The 23,222-nt window shown below is 32.9% G+C and overlaps 1 protein-coding gene across 1 annotated transcript; it reads left to right on the top strand.

The window, feature by feature from the left end:
* Positions 1 to 13,884: 13,884 nt before the first annotated feature.
* On the top strand, positions 13,885 to 15,257 carry LOC126886295 (52 kDa repressor of the inhibitor of the protein kinase-like). Its single transcript, XM_050653167.1, has 2 exons — positions 13,885 to 14,924; positions 15,024 to 15,257. Exons 1-2 carry the CDS (start codon positions 13,885 to 13,887, stop codon positions 15,199 to 15,201), a joined length of 1,218 nt encoding a protein of 405 aa, XP_050509124.1. The 3' UTR covers positions 15,202 to 15,257.
* The last annotated feature ends 7,965 nt before the right edge of the window (positions 15,258 to 23,222 follow it).

The following is a 23,222-nucleotide window of genomic DNA, read 5'->3' as shown; positions in this document are numbered from 1 at the left end:
GAAGTTAGTGAATATATATTCTACTTCAACTGCAACCCAAGTGACTATAATATCGGAACAGAGTTCATAATAGGTAAAAAGACCAATAGCATTTTAATCGACTAAGAGAAGCCTTGTAAAGCGTACTCGTAGAGAATTTGAAAAAAGTTAGTCAAGAAGCATACAGTGGTATGTCAAAATGACATTTGGAGCAAGATACAATTTCGAATTGTATCAAGCCTATTGAGACCCTAATGTAGTGAAGCTGGTAAACCTTGAAATAAAAACTGGGACACAGATAACAATAGGATTTGTAATATCAAAGGAATTGAAACAAGGATGTGTGTCTTCGGCTTATTTAAAATATACCTCGAAAGTGCTTTAAAAAAAATGGAAACAAAAATTTAGAACAATGGGGATAGCACTCGCCAACACTATGGTATATACTATACAGTAAGAGTCACCGTACTAGACACATGGGTAGGTATAGGTACCTAATTGCTATGCTTATGGGCTAATCCGGTCCGTTCTCAGATGTGACTTTTATCCCTGTCATGTCACTGTCAAGAAACTATTCAAAATAATTGTTTTTCGATACAAAAAATACATTAGTTAATAGTATTATTATTACTTTTTTTTTAAATAACTTTATTCAAACACCAAGAATAATACCATCTAAAACTGTCACAACTTTAACAAAATGACAACAACTATAAACGTCAAAATGAGATCAGCTGTATTTAATACAGCTTATCTATTATTTGTCAACTTTCTTTGTTAATATTCAGTTTCTATACATTTTCTGACGTTCTAAACGTCACTAGACATAAAAATAAACATTGCAACATGTGAAGGGTCCAGGACTGTAATAGCTCAATGTTCCTATGTGTCTACAGTCCGTCTAATTTACTTACCGTTGCACGTCATTATCTACGTTAGAGATCTAAGTTGAAAGTTGACATTGTTGCCTAATTACAAGAAATTCTTGAATTCATTTTAAATCAAATACATCACACAATTTTTGCGGAGGTGGATTATACAGCAAAACAAATTAATATTCAATGTAAATAAATAAAAACTTTAGAAATAGAAAACAAGAATTAAGTTATAATCTTACGTTAAAGTACATAATAAAAACAGTAAATATAATGAAACAAATACTTTAGTAAAGAATATAAACAAATATGAAGTGTCATCACCGCAACTGTCAAATAAATGTTACCAATTAGGCATTCCAAATCACGTGATATAATATGGCTGCTGGATGGCGAAACTGTCATCCATAGGCGTATCCAATGTTTAAACCACTTAATATTTAATTTGCTATCACAATTTCACAAATTTCGCTACACAATTAACAAAAAAACAAAACCAAACAGGATATTCTTTACAAATTTGTCAATATTCAATGTAAACATTACATACGTCATGACCACCCCCCCCTTAACTATGTCTATGGCCATGTCAGTTTAGCCATCCACCGGCCACCACTGAGAGTTCATTGGAATCCCATATGCCAAAATATCACCTGCGTTCGATTATAGTTACAGTGTATTTCGAACAAATGTGCTTCATAAAAACGCTTTATAATCCATTTATACAAATTAAATGAAACTTATTATGTATTTCTTTAAGTTAGCATTAATAGAAATCTTTAAATAATATTTCTACGCGTATATAATAAAATATGTCTAGTGGCTGTAATGCCAGTGTACTCACAAAGTGATTCTAAAAAAGAACACACCTACCGCCCAAGGTTCATAAATAGACAGGTTGCATGGTAACTTTCCACCAATCAGCGTCGAGAATCTAATGGCGGGAGTGACGTCACCCAGAATGCTGCATACAAATTCATTCACTTCACTCATTGAAATGAACTCGGAAAGTAGGAATGTTTTGAAAATGTGTATATTTAAAAAAAATACGTTTGGATTTTTAATGACTATTTATTTCATATATTCTTTAAAAAATGTGGTAGATACCTGCAGAGTTACAAAAATCATAGAATATAATTGCAATTAAATATATGCAGTAGAATAGCATTACTACTTAATTAAAGCAGAAGGAGATTCTTGTGTATATATGGGACTAAATCATTCAAATATCCTAGGTATATTAATAATGGGTTCAATACAGTTTACTTTTTTAAATGATTTTGAGTAGGTATATAATAATTTTGAATTGGGGATAATGCATGTAGTACATTATTATAAATTCCTCCTAACATGTAAACCATGGTGAAAAAGAGATTAAACTAAAGATTTATGTATCAAAATTAGTAGTTTTTCCCTTAAGTTTAACATAAGAGCATCTGATTACGTTAGGTACTGGATTATAATATGTATCTAAAACTATTAAAACATTATGATTCCATTCAATAGGTACCTGTGAAGTTTTACATTAACAGTAAATTATAAAAAATACAATTTCAGTGCAATAAAGGGAATTTTCCCCATTTTATATATTCATTTAGTTTATAATTGTTTATTCAAACGATCTTCAGATGGCTGCAATATTGGTTATAATTTTATATGAAACAATTACATATAATAGTTCAATAAGTCTAAGCAGATTGCAACCTACACAGATGATGTAAACTTGATGTGAAGAACCGCAAGAGACATTACAGAACTGTAATGTCTCTATACAAGAATGTTCTTTACTATACAATACAGCAGAAAGAAATAGGTACTTAATACAACCACATTAAAATGTATCTTACCACTTGTAAAAGAGTTTTGGATTTAAGTTATTATACTAAAAACACTTAATGATATCTATAGATACATTATATCTCAAGATATAAACACAAATTAAAACACTAACGATATTTAATAACAAAATATAGCCTCCAAACCACGTATCCTATTATGTTTACAAACAATTCGTAAAATTGATCGTCTGGGTGACGTCACGATGACAATATTTCATTTGTCAATGTCAAAGTTACCATACAACCTATGGTATAGGGACCTTGCCTACCGCCTAAATATTTCGCGTTGGTATCATGTGACGTCTCGGGCTATGACGCGGATGACGTGCAATGGTAAGTAAATTAGATGAAGTATAAGGTCTGTTCGTACAGGAATCACTGACTATATATCAGCAACTGCACGACGCATGCGTGTTTCAATATTAGCGTTCGCACAATTGAAACACGCATGCGTCGTGCAGTTGCTGATAGTCAGTGATTCCTGTACGAACAGACCTACAGTCGGAAAAATGAAAGAATACCCATGAACGAACATATAAAACACGCTGTATTTTCCTGTCACCGTGTCACAAAGAAAATTGCCCAGCGCAAGTACATGTAATAATAATTATTACATGTACTTGCGCTTGCCAATTTTTTGTGTGACACGGTGACAGGAAAATACAGCGTGTTTTATATGTTCGTCCATGGGTATTCTTTCATTTTTCCGACTGTATTGTATGTTGGCGCTGACTGTATACGGTCAACTTTACAAACAATCAAGTAATAGTGGCTCAAGATTATGACGGTTTAAATATGTTCCGAACATTAATTGAAGGGTATGATATATTAGTCCATTGAAATGTTACATTTAGTGTGCATTTCTTAGAGGAGTCAATTTTATTTTTTTAATGTGTAGGGGGCTTCAGTAGAAGCTTAAGTTCAAGTTTTTGGGGTTGAGGCCCTTTTGTCCCCAGGCCGCCATCTTGGAAAATGAGGTGCAAAGGGCTTTCGCGCTGTATCTCGTAAACTAGCTACCCTACAGAAAATTTAATTTCACATAAAATGAAGCCAATTAAATTTTCTACAATTTTATATCTATTACTTTTTATCGTAGAGTGACCAACAAAAAAGTTATAAATAAAAATAAGAGAAAATTTTGTAAGAAATTTCCTTTTGGAGGTTATAACTTTTTTTACGTTCATTTCACAATAAAATAACATCATAGCGATTTTGTAGACGATTTTTCAATAAACAATTTTCACTATAAAGTTGTTTAATTTTATTTATTATCTAGGTTTTGCAGCGTTCCAAACTTGACCAGATTCTCGAATTCTAGTAGAAAAGTAATGCTTTTCTATCTATATATTAGACGAGCGGCATTAACCGTTATGCCAACCACGAAAATCAAATTTAAGGTGAATGATCAATTTTGGTCTATTTTTGTTTTCGAGGTCGCTGAATCCGAATATGAAGTTTATTTTTATCTAGAGTTGGTGTAACATGTTAAAAAAATAAATTTTATACAAAAATGCCAAAAATCAATTTTGATGATTTTTCAAATTTACCTCGCTGTATCTTTTTTCGCTGTAAATATTTCCTTTTAAAAATTTCACTGTGTTATCTTTGAAGTATGTAGATAACAATGAAATTTGTCCAAAATGTTTAAACACATTAAAAAAGGAGTTGTTAATTTATTAACATTTTGTCATCATATTTCGTTAGTTTCATGTTTACTTAAAAAAGTTGAGTGACAAACTTTTTAGTTTATAATTTTAACCAACACAACAATAAAATATAGTTCATGAAAAGTTTTTTGGAAAATTTTAAGTCAAAATATATAATAGGAAAAAAAGTTATGTTACTTCATATACAAGCGGCACACCCCAAAAAACGCTTATATCTCGAGATCCTGACCACGGTGTGGTGAATGGCTAATTTTTATCATACTTTATGATTTTGATATCAAAAATCGTTTTTTTTACTCTGCTTAAGAATTTTGCGGTTGCGTCATTCTTCTTCTGAAGCGGCGAATTTGTCCTCAAACAACTTCTTGGGCCTTTTCTATATATGCTTAGATTTATAAGTTTTATAGTGGGAAGAAAGGTCAATAACAGATTAATAATAGCATAGAAATGTTAAAATCATAATAAATTGTATGAATAAAAAATATATATAGGTAGATAGAAAAGTAAGCCTAACTTTTGTTTTTATTGTATCCCTATGAGCATTCGAGAATCTGGTTAAGTTTGGAGCGCTGTAAAACCTATATTAATAAATAGAATTAAACAACTTTTTAGTGGAAATTGTTATTTTATTTTAAAATGAACTGAAAAAAAGTTATAACATCCAAAAGGAAACTTGTTAAAAAAAATTTACATATTTTTGGTTATATCTTTTTTGTTGGTCACTTTACGATAAAAAGTAATAGAAACAAAATTGTGGAAAATTTAATTTGCTACATTTTATGTTTAATTAGATTTTCCGTAGGGCTGGTAATTTACGAGATATAGCGCGAAACCCCTTTGCACCCCATTTCCAAGATGGCGACCGGGGGCAGTGCCGGTTTATCCACTGGGCGCTTGGGGCTGGCGCCCAGGGGCCCGGGGCCCGAAGGGGCCCATTCGTTTTAATTATAAAAAAATGAAGACGCTAAATAATCTACATATTCTCCGAAAAAAACCTCATACGCAGATATGCCAATAAAAAGCCTATGTTCTAATATTACATTTCTTCAAGCCTATACACAGTGGCGTAGCCTAGCTCTACAGGGGCCCCGTGTCAGTGTTTGTGGCGGGCCCTTTTCCAAAAACTACAGAAAGTTATCAGATTTAGCTATGTCTCGAATTATATTCAAAATAATCGCATAAACGGAGTTTTTTTAGTTTCTAATAATTTCATTTTGAATTGTGGGGCCCGAATAATAATAGGTATATCTCACTTTTCGGCTTTAAAATAAGTTCTCTTTTAAAATAGGAACAAAATAAGTTCTTTTAAAATAGTTGAAAGACAAAAATAGATGTACATACATCTAATTTATAGATAAAGAATAGATTATTCTCGAAAATGACATATACGCAAACAATAGTACACACCCTTTCAAACATTCAAAAGTAAAGTGATTACAAAAATTGCAATTTGGCATTATACAGTGGCCTCTAAGGCTAGCACTCCACTTGCGATTTGTAGTCGCGGTGACAAAGAAATCGCTGTCTAGAAAATTAGTCGCTGTTTTCAGAATCGCGAATTGAATGCTACAAGGGTGTGACATCAGCTTTTAAATGTTTTTTTACTCTAGATAAAGAAGAAGATAAGACGTCAATTAATACTTTATGCGAGAAACATAAAAACGATGTTTATGAAACCACAGAGAACTTGCATAATGAAATTACCCATTTTGTAACGTTATGCCAAAATTTGAATAAACATATTTTATGAAAAATTTTATGTCATCCAGGATGTAAAGGCAACTTTTTCTTATTTGACGCGTCAGGTGAGCGGTCTTTTTCGGCTTTAAAAAGAATAAAAACATATTTAAGGTCAAATTTGGGTCAAAAAAACCTAGACGCATTATCACTATTGTATAATATAGTATATAGAGAATGAAGAACTGGAAAAACTGAATTCTGATAATATTATATGGAAGTTTGCGAATACCAAGTCAAAAAAAAATGATCTAATTTTTGTCTTTATGTATTTTTTAGAATATGTTTTTTTGCTTGTCATGTGTTGTTTTGTGGAACTTTCTATTTTTTATTTATTTTTTTGGATTATTTTTTACGTTTGCTATTCTTCTTGCTTGTTTAAAAAAATTACTGTATGGATTTTACAATAAACCTTTATAGTTAATGCATGTGCTTTCTTGTTAAAAAACTGACAACGAATAGCAATGAAGGGGGCCCCTAAACCGCCAGCGCCCAGGGCCCGAAGTTAGGATAAACCGGCACTGACCGGGGGACAAGGATGGCGACCCCAAAAACTTGAACTTAAGCTTCTACTGATCCCCCCTACACATTAAAGAAATAAAATTGACTCCTCTAAGAAATGCAAGGTATGTCCTAAAAAATTTAACATTTTAATGGACTATATGGGGTCTAGAAGTCAATAAAATAATTAGACGACATAACCACGATAAAGCACTGGTACGTCTACAAAATATCTAGGTATCAATATTTCGCACGATGGAACATTCGAAGAAGCCATAAGAGAATGAAATATGACAGACAGAAAAGCCATCACATATTAAACAGTATTTTATGGGACCAATCCATCAGCAAAGAAAATAAAAAGAACAGTGGCAAGGCTAAGAGCAACGGAAATGGAATTTTGGAGAACAGCAGTAGGAAAATCTAGAAGAGAAAGGATTACTAACGAACGCATTAGATGAATAATGGGAATCAAACGAACAATCACATATGACTTATCAAACAAAACAACTTATTTGGTTCGTACATATACAAATGGTGGATGAACAATAAATACCAAAGGAAATACTAAAATTGCAACCAGAAGGAAAGGGAAAACAAGATAGACCAAGAAAAAGTTGGAGCCAAGCAAGGAAAAGACAAATAGCTGAGAGAAAGAAACATAGAAGAGAACTTATGGAACAACAGGACGAAATCGCGATTAACAGTCAGAAAACGGTAGAGAACGTTATAAACCGACATGTAGTACATAGTAGCATTTGAGTTATAATTAAAGTTTTTTTACTTGCAATATAATACAGTGAAACTTGGATAAAATTCGAATCTCAGGGGACCGTTAAAAAAATTCGAATTATCCAAAAATTCGAATTAAAAAATAAATCTACAAAAACAACGATTACCTACAAAAACACCTGCAAATGATAAATATCAGTAACTGATCAGCAAAAAAACAGTAGTTGATCATTTTTATCGCTTGGAAATGTTTTTGTTCCTATTCTTGCCCGAGTTTTGTCAACCTAAAAAAATGGGCCAACAAAATTCGGCCAAAAATACCAATTAAAACATTTGCAAGCTATAAAAAAGACAGACTTTATTTTTTTCCAAAGAGATCCGAAATTTTTAGCTGCGTTTTAGAATTTAGCTTCTCAGTAATGACAAAAGATTCTAAGATATTCAGAAAAGATAGTAGAAAAGTTCGAAGTATCCAAAATATAATTCGAATTATTCACGACTTTTTACCATTACTTATATAGGAAATGCTAGGGACCAGAATAAAAATTCGAATTAAAGAAGATTTCGAATTATGGAAGTTCGAATTAAACAGGTTCCACTGTATATATTTTATATACCCCTGTATATCAACTTTTCCTAAAAAGATGTACAAAGACAAAATAATTGGATTGTTAAAAAACGAGTCCCTAAATCTTAAATTAATTGTTACAAGACGGATCCACTCTGCGAATATTCGAAATAGTGTAATTTTCAGGGGCAACTCCGAATTGCATGGAAATTTGGATTTAGGTTCTACTTACTCTCCACTTCAAAGTTGAAAATGTGCCGTTGGTTGCTTTTACTTGGAGGGTGACAGTCACCCCTTCTCGGGGGTGAAAAACGGGCAGACTGAAATTGCGCGCAGCGGTCAGGGTTCTCAACAGGGTGTCTAAGCCAATGGTGCAATTGCGCGCACGTCTTTAAAAAGGTATGCTGTGATTGCGCGCAAAGTCGTAAATTATAGTAAACGGAAGTTTTATTTACTTCTTATTCGTTTTGAACGGAAATTTTGCTAATTTTAAAAAATTAAGATAACAAGTGAATACTACATTGAAATAGTTGTGATAAAAAAAACTAAATAGTGTTTCTTTTATAATTAATATTTATTGTATTAAATAATGTACATATGTAGACATTTAATTTGAACATGCCTTATAACATATAGTTCTAACAAATCCTATTCTGGATATTTCTTTATTTTTAAATTTCTCTATCAAATTTGTTACATATTTTAATGTTCTTTCATAATTAATATTTTTAATTTTTTTTGTAAATGTAAGCTATTTAATTGCACATAATTAATTAAAAAATTAATATATTATATATTATACAGTACAATTTTCAAAGGAGGAAGACCCAACCCTTCGGTCCAAACCTAACTTTCGGGTATTAGAGCTGCTGATATATACCGCTGCGCGCAATCACAATATACCGTTTTGTTTACCTGCCTTAATCCTTCCGTTGCGCGCAATCACAGCAATCCTCTTAAAGGTAAATTTCAGTACCCAGGAGGTATTTGACCGCTGCGCGCAATCACAACCCACCCTGAAAAACGCGTGTTTAAAATAAGCCTGGAAATGGATCAATTTACAGATTATAAGCAACTTTCGTTCTATAAAGTTTTTTACGTAAGTCAATACTTTTTGAGTTATTCGCGATTTAGTACTTTTCGACAAAAAAAACTACGTTTTCAGACGGTTTTTCGCAAATAACTCAAAAAGTAAATATTTTATCGAAAAAATATTGTTAGCAAAAGTGTAGCTTATAAAAAAAAACGAAAAAAATGGTGTATCAGTAAAGTCTATAAATTGAGTAAAAGCAAAGTTGTAGCTCATGAAAAATACGTTCTTATTCGTCTAATTCCAAATCGAATAATTCAATTCGAAATCGCCAAAAAATTAAGCACTTTTCGGGAAAAGCTTATTAACATTTTTAAAGTTACCAAAAAAAGGTTTATATTTGTTTTTTTACAAAAGTTTCTAGCATCAAAAATAAACGAGTTACACTAAAAGAAAAAGTTGGCCCCTTTTTTTGGTAAAAGAAATCGTGAAAACCTCCCTCTATTTAGCTAAATAAAATTAATTGTTACCGCTTTACCATTTATTTTAACTGTATATGTATTGTTTATACGATCTGTAAGTTTGAATGATTTGAACCGTTTATTTTTGAAAAAAATTGGTCTTAAAATAAAAATAAAATTTTTGGAAAATTTCTTTTTTTCAAAATAACTTCAAAAGTATTAGTGATAAGAAAAATCTTAAAGAGTAAAAAAATGTAGGTTTTGCTATTATAAATATTTTAGTTTCATTTTGTTTTTCCGTAAGACAAAAATTGGTTAAGATATGGCTGCTCAAAATTTGCATACACTCGATTGTGATTAGTGACCCGTTCAAGCTTTTTCAACTATAACCCTTTCAAAAATAAGCACTTTAAACCGGTAAGACTGACCGATCTTATAAAAAATAGATAAGTAAGTAAATTGTTTGTAAAGCGGTAGCGATTAATTTCATTTGGGGAGCTAAACACGCAGAGATTTTCATGATTTTTTTACCGCAAATAAAGAGGGCCAACTTTATTTTGAGCGTAACTCGCTTATTTTTAATGCTAGAAACTTTTGTAAACAATTAAAATAAAGCTTTTTATAAAAACTTTAAAAAAGTTTGAATGGGTTTTTCCCGAAAAGTGCTTAATTTTTCGGTGATTTTACCTTGAAATATTCGATTTTTAATTAGTCGAATAAGAACGTATTTTTCATGAGCTACAACTTTGTTTTTACTCGATTGATAGACTTTACTGATACACCATTTTTTTTCGGTTTTTTTATAAACTACACTTTTGCTAAGGATATTTTTTTCGATCAAATATTTACTTTTTGAGTTATTTGCAAGAAAACGGCTGAAAACGTAGTTTTATTGTCGAAAAATAAACATTTTCAATCGCAAATAACTCAAAAATTATTAACTTACATAAAAACTCTATAGAACAAAAGTTGCTTAAAATCAGTCAATTTATCTATTTCCGGTCTTATCTTGAACGTATGTTTTTTCACCCCCGAGAAGGGGTGACTGTCACCCCCCAAGTAAAAGCAACCAACGGCACATTTTCAACTTTGAAGTGGAGAGTAAGTAGAACCTAAATCCAAATTCTCATGCAATTCGGAGTTGCCCCTGAAAATTACACGGTATCGCCGTATTTCCCGTTCATTTACTGGGCTATAGGTATCATAAAATTATTATCCCTTCCCTATAAATAAACATCAATAGTTATCCTAGGATACTAGTATTAGAGATAGTATGTAGTGTCGAAGTGAACATAGGAGGAGATACTTTATCCACGGTGCTTTTTAACTTAGTATTAGAAACAATAATCAGAAAATTAGCTGAGTTAACCGGATCCCTCTTCTACAATGTCTGGCCTTCACTGATGATCTTACTGTTCTAGCGAAAACAAGAAAATAATTAAGAAATGTTATGAAAAGATTAGAAAAGGGGGCAAAATATTTTGATTAAGAAATAAACCAGGAAAAGTCTAAAGTACGTGATACTCGGAAATACAGACAATACAGAGCAAAAAGAAGAGTACTTTCATATCTTCATATCTATATAATGATGCAAGGTATTACATTTTCGAGAGAGTGGTCCATTTTACGTATCGCAGGGTTGTAATAGATGAGAAAAGTCGGAAAGAATTGGAACTGAATGCCAGATTAGCAAAGGGAAATAAAAAGAATGTGTGTGTACTTTGTACGCACGTAAGAAGTTATACTTCTATTATAATATAATCTAACTTCATATTATGATTTCAACGAAGTCAATATACCTAGGTACCTATCTACTTTAAACAGTTTTTTTGTATTGTATTTAAATATTAAACTAAGTTTAGAAAGAACAAAAAGAATACCAAAAATTAAAATAAAAAAAAGATATGTATGACTTTGTCAGGATTTGAACAGGGGACCTCTCGATCCCTAGGCGAATGCTCCGATCCTACCGATCAGCTACCACGGCTTTTGTATTCAGTGGATCATTTCTCGGACATAATTACAATGTCGGTGACAGATACTTTAAATGAAAATAAACATTTTCAATAATACTTATTACGAGGAAGACAAATCCACAGACATAAAAATTATAATAAATATATTTACTAAAAACACTAATAATATATTCTTTTCACGCATACCTTATTTGCGCTACATAACTTAAAAGATGTAGCGACTATTTAATACCATAGTGTCCGTGTGCGGATGCGCCGGGGAATGTAAAAATTCACCCTCGTGTCTAAACAAGTATAACTTCAAAAAATGGAAGCCTAGACCTCTGATACCAAATATGTATTGAGAAAAACAAAGTTAAGGATATATAAAACGGTAATAAGACCCACAGTGACATATGGTAGCGAAGTATGGACAATGAAAAAAGAAAATACGGAGAAATTGTAAAGATGGGAAAGAAAAATGCTCAGAGCTATATATGGAGGCAAAAACACGGAGCAAGATTGGGTGAGACGAACAAATAGGGAAGTAGAGGACTCGTATAACGAACCAAACATCGGTCGCTACATAAAAGCACAGCGAGTGAGATGGATGGGACACCTGATGAGAATAGAAAGGAAAAGGATGCCAAAGATGATCCTAAAACGGGGCCCAATCCCCAATCACGAAAAGAAGGACAGGCAAAGATGGTAATAGTTAATAGCGTACAGGATGACCTCAGAAATGAGGGACTTATTGTGGTTGGGAAGAAAGAGTAACAAACAGGGACGAATGGAAGAGAATAGTAAGTCAATTTAGTAGGCAAAGCAAGGGCGCCCCCAGGGAGGGGCCAGGTGGGGCCATCGGCCCCCCTGAGAATTTGGCGAAAGCGTGTAAAAAATATTTAGCTCTCTCTTACTTTATATTATAAAATAAATTCCATATTAATCATAATCGCTCACGAGATATGCCAGTTTAAATGTATTTTTTCTCAATCCCTTATCCCTTCTGACTGAGACGCATATGTTTGGATGGAACCGCATCGTTTTCGGTGCGCATGCCGCATGCACTGATGATGTCCGGTCTAGGCTTATCCAGTTGAGAAATGAAATAGGTGGGCTGAACGGCCGATCTGATACGTCTAGTAGTACGGTAGTGGTAGTGCTCACAATTTATATACTGTTATTCATAGAACTTATATATTAACGTGTTAAAAGTGTTTTTTGTGCAACGTGTAAGTATTATATAATATACTTTATTTCTCACTTGACCTTAAATAAAATAGGCTTATTTTTACGAGGTAGTTATCTATTGTGTGTAAAGGTAAAAAATACTTTTTTATGAATTAAAATAACATCATTTGCGTCTATGAAGTACAATTACAATATTTATTTCAAAAATTGTGCTTGAAGTAATAACATTTTTTATAAGTACCCTTCCTACTTTAAGAAAATAAGTTATTCCTGTATCGCAGTTGAGATATTCAACTGTGCAAGGTAGGTATTTTAATCTACAAATTTTAATTAACTTAGATGAATTTTTTACTTCTCTAAAAGGTTTTAAAAATATTTTTCAATGCAACTAAATTATCCATTTGGTCTTATTCTGTCCATTTATCGGCCTACTCCCCGGTTAAATGCGTTAATTTATTTGACACCTAACACTTAGCTGATTGAATGCATCAATTTAATTAGCCTACTGTATTTGTAGAAAAATGGACATAAGGAAGTTCTTTAACAAGCCAAACAAGCGGCTGAAAATTGATGATGGATCTGACATACCGAACAGTACCGAAAACAGTAGTATAGTATGCAGTCAAAATGATTTAGCTGTAGCAGGGCCATCTAGCTTGGAGTCAGCTGTATCCGCCTCTCAAAGAGAAACTAACGTTGTAACGGCCACCGCATCGGATAATTTTGCGATTGTTGAAGACAGTTTAAATTTGGATGTTGGGAACTACCTTGATATTAATAAAATTTGTAGCTTGAACGATCGCTTGAAATTTACTTTGTTAACAAACCCATGGAAGCCAGATAAATGTTACAATTTCAAGTATGATATTGACGATGGCAAACGACCATTTATCCATGAATGGTTAAATACGTACCCCTGGTTAGCTTATTCAAAAGAAGTTAAATGTGGGCTATGCAAGTTGTGTGTACTGTTTAGGCCCCGCGTAACCCATGGTAGTTATCAAAAATGCGCCGAAAAATGCAATGTACATTTCCCATAGGACACAAAATGAGATCATTGATTTATGTGCAACGGTTTTAAGAGACGAGTTAGTTACAAAAATCAATGATAATGAAATATTTTCCATTTTAGCAGACGAAACAATGGACATTACTGGTACAGAGCAACTCTCTCTGGGCGTGAGATATTTTGATAAAAGTGAAAATTGCATCAGAGAAGACTTCCTTGGTTTCACCCCATTAAAAAGTTTAGATGCTGAACATATAGCAAATGCTATTACTTTAACATTAACAAATTGGGGCTTGAACTTGGAAAATGCAGTTGGCCAAGGATATGATGGTTGTAGTACAATGGCTGGGGAAATAACTGGAGTACATAAAAGAATAACTGAGAAATACCCAAAAGCTCTATATTTTCATTGCGCCAGTCATCGGCTAAATTTAGTAGTCGATGATTTAAATGACATACCACAAATCAGGAATACAACTGGCACAGTTAAAGAAGTTATAACATTTTTTCGGCAGAATGGCCAAAGAAGGGCAATAGTGGGAACTCTTCAAAAACTATGTGAAACCAGATGGACCGAAAAATGTAAAGCAATTCGAAAGTTTAGTGAGCAGTTTGTTAGCATCGCTGAAGCACTTCAGACTCTATCGACTGAAGGTAACCGTGACACAAGGCAGAAAGCTTTCCAGCTTCATTGCGCAGTTACAAATACAGCATTTGTGATATGTCTACATGTGATTGCCAAATACTCTGCCAAGTTAGAAATCGTTACGCAAATGTTACAAGGTGTCAGTGTAGATATTTTGAAGATATCAAAACACATTCAGAAGGTTACTGAACTATTCAGTTCAGACCGACAAAATGGAGAAAAAGAGTTTGATAACATTATGGCAAATGTTGAAACAACAGCAAACAAGCTTGGAATCGAGCTCACATGTCCTCGTGTTGCTGCGAGACAGGTTCACAGACCAAATCACTCTACCCAGACTATCAACGAATACTATAGAAAGTCCATTTTCTTGCCTTATTTGGATTCTTTGGTTCAATCGTTGAAAGATAGGTTTTCAGATAGAAACAAACCATCATTTGAAATTTTCAATCTGCACCCTAAAATCATGAAAGATCTTTCTAAGGAAGATTTTGAAAAGTCTATTAACAATATAAACAGCACGTATTGTGAATTGTTAGACAACTTTAAGGAGCAATCAATTCTGTGGTTCGACCTTTGGAAAAACACGGAGATAGATGCCAAATCCTTGGAAAAACTGAACTTAATAGAGGTTCTTGAGCATGAGCATGCCTGCTTTTTGCCGTCAGTAGCAAAAGCCATCCAAATAGCTCTTTGTCTGCCACCAACAACTTGCACCATCGAGCGATCATTCAGGTAACTAGCTATAATTTTATTACGTTATATTCTTATCCATGTGTTTCAGTTCTTCTAAAACTTACATTACAATATAACAACCTCGATACTTTTTTACAGCACTCTCAAACGTGTGAAGACCTGGATAAGGAATACGATGTCGAACAATCGTCTAAGTGGGCTATGCCTGTTATCTGTACACAGAAGAAAAATAAAAGAAAATAAAGAAAACTTCATGCAGAAAGTAATTGATTTATTTGCGATGGACACCAGAAGAATTCAATTATTATTTAAGTAACATTTTACTGACACTAACCGTGTTGCGTTTTAAACAGCAAAACAATTTTTCTTGTATTTTTTGTTTCAATACCCTTTGCCCCCCCTGAGGAAATATCCTGTGGGCGCCCTTGGGCAAAGGCAAGGAGCATGATTGGACAAGAAATACAATTTTGAAATATATTAAAAGTATATTATTGTATTATACCTATTAATTATTGTATTTTTAGCCCTAGGTTTTCAAGGTCTGTTGAGCTTTTTAAATAAATAGGTAAATAAATACGTAGTATGTATTATAAATACATATCACTTATTCATTTATTTTATTATTTTTTTTTATTCAATACAGGTAGAAGCGATATTTTAATTTTATTCGTTAAAAAATATAGATAATTGTTTCCGAACACATAAACATAAATTGAGTAGTAGTTGCGTTGCGTTCTCATCAAGCAGGCATCGTTTTGAGACGGCAATAAAACAAAAGAATTTTAAAAAGAAAGAACTAAAATAATGTTGTGTTTGGTTATAGCAGACCCCATGCTGAGAGCTTGTACTGAGATGAGGACTCATCTCACAACCTGGGCAAATAAACTATGTGACAGGGACGGCTTTAAGGAGTGCACGTCCATTGAAATGTCATTAAACAAATGAAATTAAATGTTTTAACAAATATTAATTAAAAAATTGTTAAAAAGGGTTCAAGGCAGGTTTTGTTTATATTCGATTCAGAGTTGGACTACCATCTCCATATAGCAACTATTTCAGCATCCTTATGCATCATCAGTGAAGATTATGCAGTCACAACTCTGAAGGGAATATAAACATTCTGCCTCTTTTAAGGCAAAACATCGCGATGCAATGAACCCATCTTTTGAGACGCAAATCAGCGACATCTCTCGTATTACGAGGAAAACAACGAAAAGCCCCAGATACAAAGTTTACTACTTTTTAAACAATTAGAATAATTGAAATAAAAATATAATAAACAATATTTTAAATCTAAGACTTTTCGTTAATAAACTGCTTTCTGGCTGCATCCCATATCTCCGGATTTTACAATATATAATCACGTAGAGACGACGAAAATAGGAGAAAGCAAATAGAGGACACTTAGGCCACGCATTTACCTTCTCTTCGTCTAGGAAAAGGACCGAAAGACAGTTTCTAAATACTCAAAAACGAGTAAAATGAAAAAGATTAAAAAGGGTTCAAGGCAGGTTTTGTTTATATTCGATTCAGAGTTGGACTACCATCTCCATATAGCAACTATTTCAGCATCCTTATGCATCATCAGTGAAGATTATGCAGTCACAACTCTGAAGGGAATATAAACATTCTGCCTCTTTTAAGGCAAAACATCGCGATGCAATGAACCCACCTTTTGAGACGCAAATCAGCGACATCTCTCGTATTACGAGGAAAACAACGAAAAGCCCCAGATAGAAAGTTTACTACTTTTTAAACAATTAGAATAATTGAAATAAAAATATAATAAACAATATTTTAAATCTAAGACTTTTCGTTAATAAACTGCTTTCTGGCTGCATCCCATATCTCCGGATTTTACAATATATAATCACGTAGAGACGACGAAAATAGGAGAAAGCAAATAGAGGACACTTAGGCCACGCATTTACCTTCTCTTCGTCTAGGAAAAGGACCGAAAGACAGTTTCTAAATACTCAAAAACTGAGTAAAATGAAAAAGATTAAAAAGGGTTCAAGGCAGGTTTTGTTTATATTCGATTCAGAGTTGGACTACCATCTCCATATAGCAACTATTTCAGCATCCTTATGCATCATCAGTGAATATTATGCAGTCACAACTCTGAAGGGAATATAAACATTCTGCCTCTTTTAAGGCAAAACATCGCGATGCAATGAACCCACCTTTTGAGACGCAAATCAGCGACATCTCTCGTATTACGAGGAAAACAACGAAAAGCCCCAGATAGAAAGTTTACTACTTTTTAAACAATTAGAATAATTGAAATAAAAATATAATAAACAATATTTTAAATCTAAGACTTTTCGTTAATAAACTGCTTTCTGGCTGCATCCCATATCTCCGGATTTTACAATATATAATCACGTAGAGACGACGAAAATAGGAGAAAGCAAATAGAGGACACTTAGGCCACGCATTTACCTTCTCTTCGTCTAGGAAAAGGACCGAAAGACAGTTTCTAAATACTCAAAAACTGAGTAAAATGAAAAAGATTAAAAAGGGTTCAAGGCAGGTTTTGTTTATATTCGATTCAGAGTTCGATTCAAAAAATTGTTATTTACATCAACCGTAGAATGTAGCGCATACCATGGACCGCCAGGCCCGCCGAGAGAGGGGTACAGCCGGTACATTTTACCGGGGCCCGGCGATGTAAGGGGCCCGGTAAAATGTATTAGGATATTTCCTAACGTCGTTATAGGGCCAAGAATATTTTGCACATTACCGGTGGTAGTCGCAAAAGGGAAAAGATCCTTTAGTTTTCTTTCTCGCATAAAAAATGCTATGATATCTACAATGAAACAAGATCGGTTAATTGACCTAGCAACTTTGTGCATTGCGAATGATTTGGTAAAATCATGCGATTTTTCGAAAATTATAGACATCTTTGCCAAACACAAAACTCGAAAAGTACCGGTATTGTAAATATTTTCACTATTATTTTCACCCAATTTTGAAAAAATGTGAAAACTTTCAATTATCCACGTCCGTCTGTCTGTGATCACAACTCCTCTGTCAATATACCAGGTAGAATGACAAATGAGGTGTCAAATGAAAGCTTATAATCCAAGGATGGTACTAAAGGTGAGAAATTTTACCTAGGCTGTGTCCGTCGGTCTCTCTGACCGCGAATATAACTCCTCCGACCTTATACCAGGTATAATGACAAATGAGGTGTCAAATGAAAGCTTATAATCCAAGGATGGTACTAAAGGTGAGAAATTTGATCTTGGCTGTCTGTCAGTCTGTCTATCCGACCGCGAATATAACTCCTACGTAATTGTACCAGGTAGAATGACAATTGAGGTGTCAAATGAAAGATTATAATCAAAGGATGGTAATAAAGGTGAGAAATTTGACCTAGGATGTCTGTCGGTCTGTCCGTCCGACCGAGAATATAACTCCTCCGTCACTTGATCAGGTAGAATGACAAATGTGGTGTTAAATGAAAGCTTATAATCCAAGGATGGTACTAAAGGTGAGAAATTTTACCTAGGCTGTGTCCGTCGGTCTCTCCGACCGCGAATATAACTCCTACGTAATTGTACCAGGTAGAATGACAATTGAGGTGTCAAATGAAAGATTATAATCAAAGGATGGTAATAAAGGTGAGAAATTTGACCTAGGATGTCTGTCCGTGTGTCCGTCCGACTGAGAATATAAGTCCTCGACTATAACAGGCAAAATGACAAGAAAGTTGAGAAACTTGACCTAGGACTTCCGGTTTTAGAAATGCGGCCAGAAGTACTTATTTAAAGTCACCGGAATAGTACAAGTGATATATTATTGGACGTGACTTCGGAAGAAGAGAACAAATATATACTTCCGGTTTCATGACTGTCTGCCCGTCTGTCGTTCTCCTCCGTTATTAATACAGATAGAATGACAAATGAGGTGTCGAATGAAAGCTTATAACCCAAGGATGGTATTAAAGATGAGAAATTTGACATTGGACTTCCGGTATTAAAACTGCAACCGTAAGTACTGTTTTAAAGTCACCGAAATAGTGTAAGCGATATATCATTCGACGTGCCTTAGCAAGATGAGAACAAATGCAAAATTTTGGTTTTTATATTATTTCCGGTCAAAAAGTTCTAACCAGAAGTGCCGTTATAGTCGCAGAAATATTACATATAACACATCAATTGAAGCGTATTGAAAAGTTGAGTTTAAATCTTTAGTTTCGATTTTGAAGTCATTTCTGTTTAAACAATGATGACCCAAAGTTTAGTCAAAATGACTCAAAATTAGTAAAATCGTTTATCAATCGGCGCAAAATTACATGAAGCGTTCAAATATCGACTTCCAGTTCTACTTTCGATTACTTTGGGTGAAAACCTAGGACTTACGAAGTCCAATTACTTGTTATAAAAATATAATCAAAATTAAATAAAAGTTTTATTTCAAATGTTTCTTATTATTTATTATTGATAATTTAGTTTCTTTTCTAACAATTTTTTCGCTCTTCACTTTTTGCCTGGGGCGCGTTCTTCACTTCTTACCGGGGCCCGCTCATGTCTCTCGGCGGCCCTGTGGACCGCACAAATAATTCAATACTAACACAACAAAATAAAAACTAGACTCACCACAACGATTAATCAAAATATACTGAGAGTATTTTGTATATACAGGGTGTTTCATTGGGAAAGTAACATACGCTAACTGCAGAAAGAGGACACTTAGGCGGTCTCAAAAATATCATACTTAATGGGTCTTACTCCATTAATAACAAAGATACTGAGTGTTTTATCTATTTTGCCATTTTCTTAATTGGTTCATAACTTTTTAACCACCCTGTATATTTATTTTATATTTGGCAGGCAAATATCGTTTAAGGTGTACAATAAATTATATTATTTACAATTGTAAAAAATCCAGGTCCGGATTAAAAAAAATTGGAAAAATATTCCAACCCAAAAACAACACCCTGTACATTAAATTTTTTTAAAATGGATTTCTCAGTTGAAAAGAGGATGAAAAACTAAATTTAGTGGTATACTTTGAATTTTTGGCAAAATGATTTTTCTGGTCAAATTTTGCATTTAAATTCTGAAATTCTGTGAATTTCGAGAGCTCTAAGTAGAAAAAAATTGAAATACAGCTTACAACTTGTCAACCGCACTGTATATTCATTTTATATTTAACACGCGAATATTCTTTTAGGTGTCCAATCAATTAATTTATTTACAAATAAAAAAAATTCAGGTCCGGATTAAAAATATTGTATAAATGTTCCGACCCAAGAAAACACCCTGTATATTAAATTTTTTTAAAATGGATTTTGCATTTGAAAAGAGGCTGAAAAACTAAATTTAATGGTATCCTTTGAATTTTCGGCAAAATAATTTTTCTGGTAAAATTTTGAATTTGAATTCTGAAATTATGTGAATTGCGAAGCTCAAAGTAAAAAAAATTAAAATATGATTTAATTTTAATTAATACCATTATTTAATCTAAATTTGTAAAATATTAACATTTTGACACATAACAATAATTTTTGATGGTGGTAATTTTGAATAAGTACCTTAGCTTTGAATAGTTATGCTGCACATTTTCTCTGTTTTGTTATAATTTTTAGATACTTTGTTGATTAAAGTGATGTATTCTTTATTGACTCTTTATTATTTATTCATTATTTAAAGATGAATATTCGCCATAAACTATTTGTCACAGATAATAAAAAAACACTGAAATATTTTACCAATTTAGATTAAATAATGGTATTAATTAAAATTAAGTCGCATTTTAATTTTTTCTACTTAGAGCTCTCGCAATTGACATAATTTCAGAATTCAAATTCAAAATTTTATCAGAAAAATCATTTTGCCGAAAATTCAAAGTATACCACTAAATTTAGTTTTTCATCCTCTTTTCAAATAAAAAATCCATTTTAAAAAAATTTAATATACAGGGTGCTTTTTTGGGTCGGAACATTTTTACAATATTTTTTAATCCAGACCTGGATTTTTTATAATTGTAAATAAAATAATTGATTGGACACCTAAAAGAATATTCGCGTGTTAAATATAAAATAAATACACAGTGCGGTTAACAAGTTGTAAGTTGTATTTAATTTTTTTTACTGAGAGCTCTCGCAATTCACATAATTTCAGAATTCAAATTCAAAATTTGACCAGAAAAATCATTTTGCCGAAAATTCAAAGTACACCACTAAATTTAGTTTTTCATCCTCTTTTCAACTAAAAAATCCATTTTAAAAAAATTTAATGTACAGGGTGTTGTTTTTGGGTTGGAACATTTTTCTAATATTTTTTAATACGGGCCTGGATTTTTTACATTTGTAAATAAATTAATTTATTGTACACCTTAAAGGATATTTGCGTGCCAAATATAAAATAAATATACAGTGTGGTTAAAAAGTTATGAACCAAATAAGAAAACGGCAAAATAGATAAAACACCCAGTATCTCTGTTATTAATGGAGTAAGACCCATTAAGTATGGTATTTTTGAGACCGCCTAAGTGTCCTCTTTCTGCAGTTAACGTATGTTACTTTCCCAATGAAACACCCTGTATAACTATAGAAGAAAAGAAAGCATGGAACGAACCATAGTTGAAGACAACGTAGCGGGCAAAATATCCAGAGGAAGATCTCCAATACGATGGTCAGACCAAATAAAGGACATGGCTGGTTACTCATTCTCCGAAGTAAAACAACACGTACAGGAGAGATAATTGGACAAAAATCTTCTTCTTCTTTTGGTGCCTATTTGTTTCGAATATTGGCGATCATTCTGGCTATAATTATTTTATTAACTGATGCTTTAAATAGATTAGTTGTTGTTGTGGAGAACCATTTCCTTAGGTTCTTTAACGATGATATTCTTCTTCTCCCAATGCCTCGCTTTCCGAATACTTTTTCTTGAAGGATTACCTTCAGTAATCTGTATTTAATGCCGTTTCTCATTATGTGTCCGAGATATTCTAACTTTCTCCTTTTAATGGTATACACCACCTCTCTTTCTTTCCCCATTCTTCGTAATACGGTCTCGTTGGTTATCTTGTCCGTCCATGATATCCTTAATATTCGCATGTATCACATCTCGAAGGCTTCAAGTTTTTTCTCTATCGCTTCAGTGAGTGTCCAGGAGTCAACTGCGTAATATAATATTGAGAAGAAATAACATCGTAGGAGCCTTACTTTTATCTCCAGATTAAGGTGTGACTTTTAAAGAGTTTCTAAACACTCCTCAATATAATGTATAAATTCCTAACAAAAATTTTAGCCAATATATTGACGTCAAAATTCAACGGATACCAGTCGAAAGAACAAGCTGGTTTTAGAAAGGTATTTAGCACAAGTGACCAGTTATTAAGCATGAACATCCTTATAGAACGAGCAAATGAATACTGTATATAGCGATCATAGATTTAGAAAAGGCTTTTGACAGTGCCGAACATTGGGCAGTGAAAAGTTCTTGGATTAACAGCAGAATTGACCACATACAGACCTAATAGCCAATACATATAAAGAAGCCACAAAGTATACGAAGGAACACAATTCAAATAAATAGAGGCGTAAGACACGAAACTTTTCAATCAGGCACTGGAAGATATCACACAATATCACCGAAACTTTTCAATCAGGCACTGGAAGATATTTTTAAAAGATTAGAATGGGAAGAAAAGTCAGTATGAAAATATTAAATAATAAAAATCAAAACGGCAATAATACGGTAAGCAAAATATCTATTGAAAATAATTATTATGTATTCAATCATTATTCGCCAATATTGTAATATTTTGCCGCTACGAACGCTGGCCTATTTTCGTGTATCCCCACCATGGTCACTTACGGAGCGAATCTCTTCAAAATGTTGACATTTTTCAGAAAACATTGGAACAGTATAGTACATTGTTTGACGGTTTTTGCTGTAAATTTTAAAGAACCGTTTGGATTGACATAAAATTTGCCATACGCATAGCCAACATGTCAAAGAAAAAAAGTGATATTGTGCCGATGTGTGTTTTTGCCTTAGGGGTGAGTTTCACTCCTTCTTTGCTACAAATTTTTATATATACAAAAAAAAAAATTTTTTGTCAAAATGATTTATTACAAATGTCACTTATAAATGTTTAAATTGTGAAAATTATGGTAAAAATGGATAAAACACCTTCAAAAAATCAATATAATTCTCATAGAAAACGAACTTCGTCAGAAGAGTCCCATCAGAAATTGTTTGCAATCCTTTCTTGAATATTATGAGAGATTTTCGGAGGTCCCATAAACAAAATTTAACAGTAACTGAATTAGGTGAGAAGAGGAACCCAAATATTTGAAGTCAGATGATCGAAAAA

Source organism: Diabrotica virgifera, chromosome 6 (assembly GCF_917563875.1).
Source record: "Diabrotica virgifera virgifera chromosome 6, PGI_DIABVI_V3a".
NCBI classification, from domain to species: domain Eukaryota; kingdom Metazoa; phylum Arthropoda; class Insecta; order Coleoptera; family Chrysomelidae; genus Diabrotica; species Diabrotica virgifera.
Note: the sequence above shows the minus strand (reverse complement) of the source record. Positions and strands in the feature narration are given on the sequence as shown.

What these genes read in the sequence shown, in the direction of transcription:
- LOC126886295 (XM_050653167.1), top strand. Translation starts at nt 13,885, where the DNA reads ATGGCTGGGGAAATAACTGGAGTACATAAAAGAATAACTGAGAAATAC. An exon ending in ACCATCGAGCGATCATTCAG is followed by an intron (nt 14,925 to 15,023) that starts GTAACTAGCTAT and finishes ACTTTTTTACAG; the next exon opens with CACTCTCAAACGTGTGAAGA.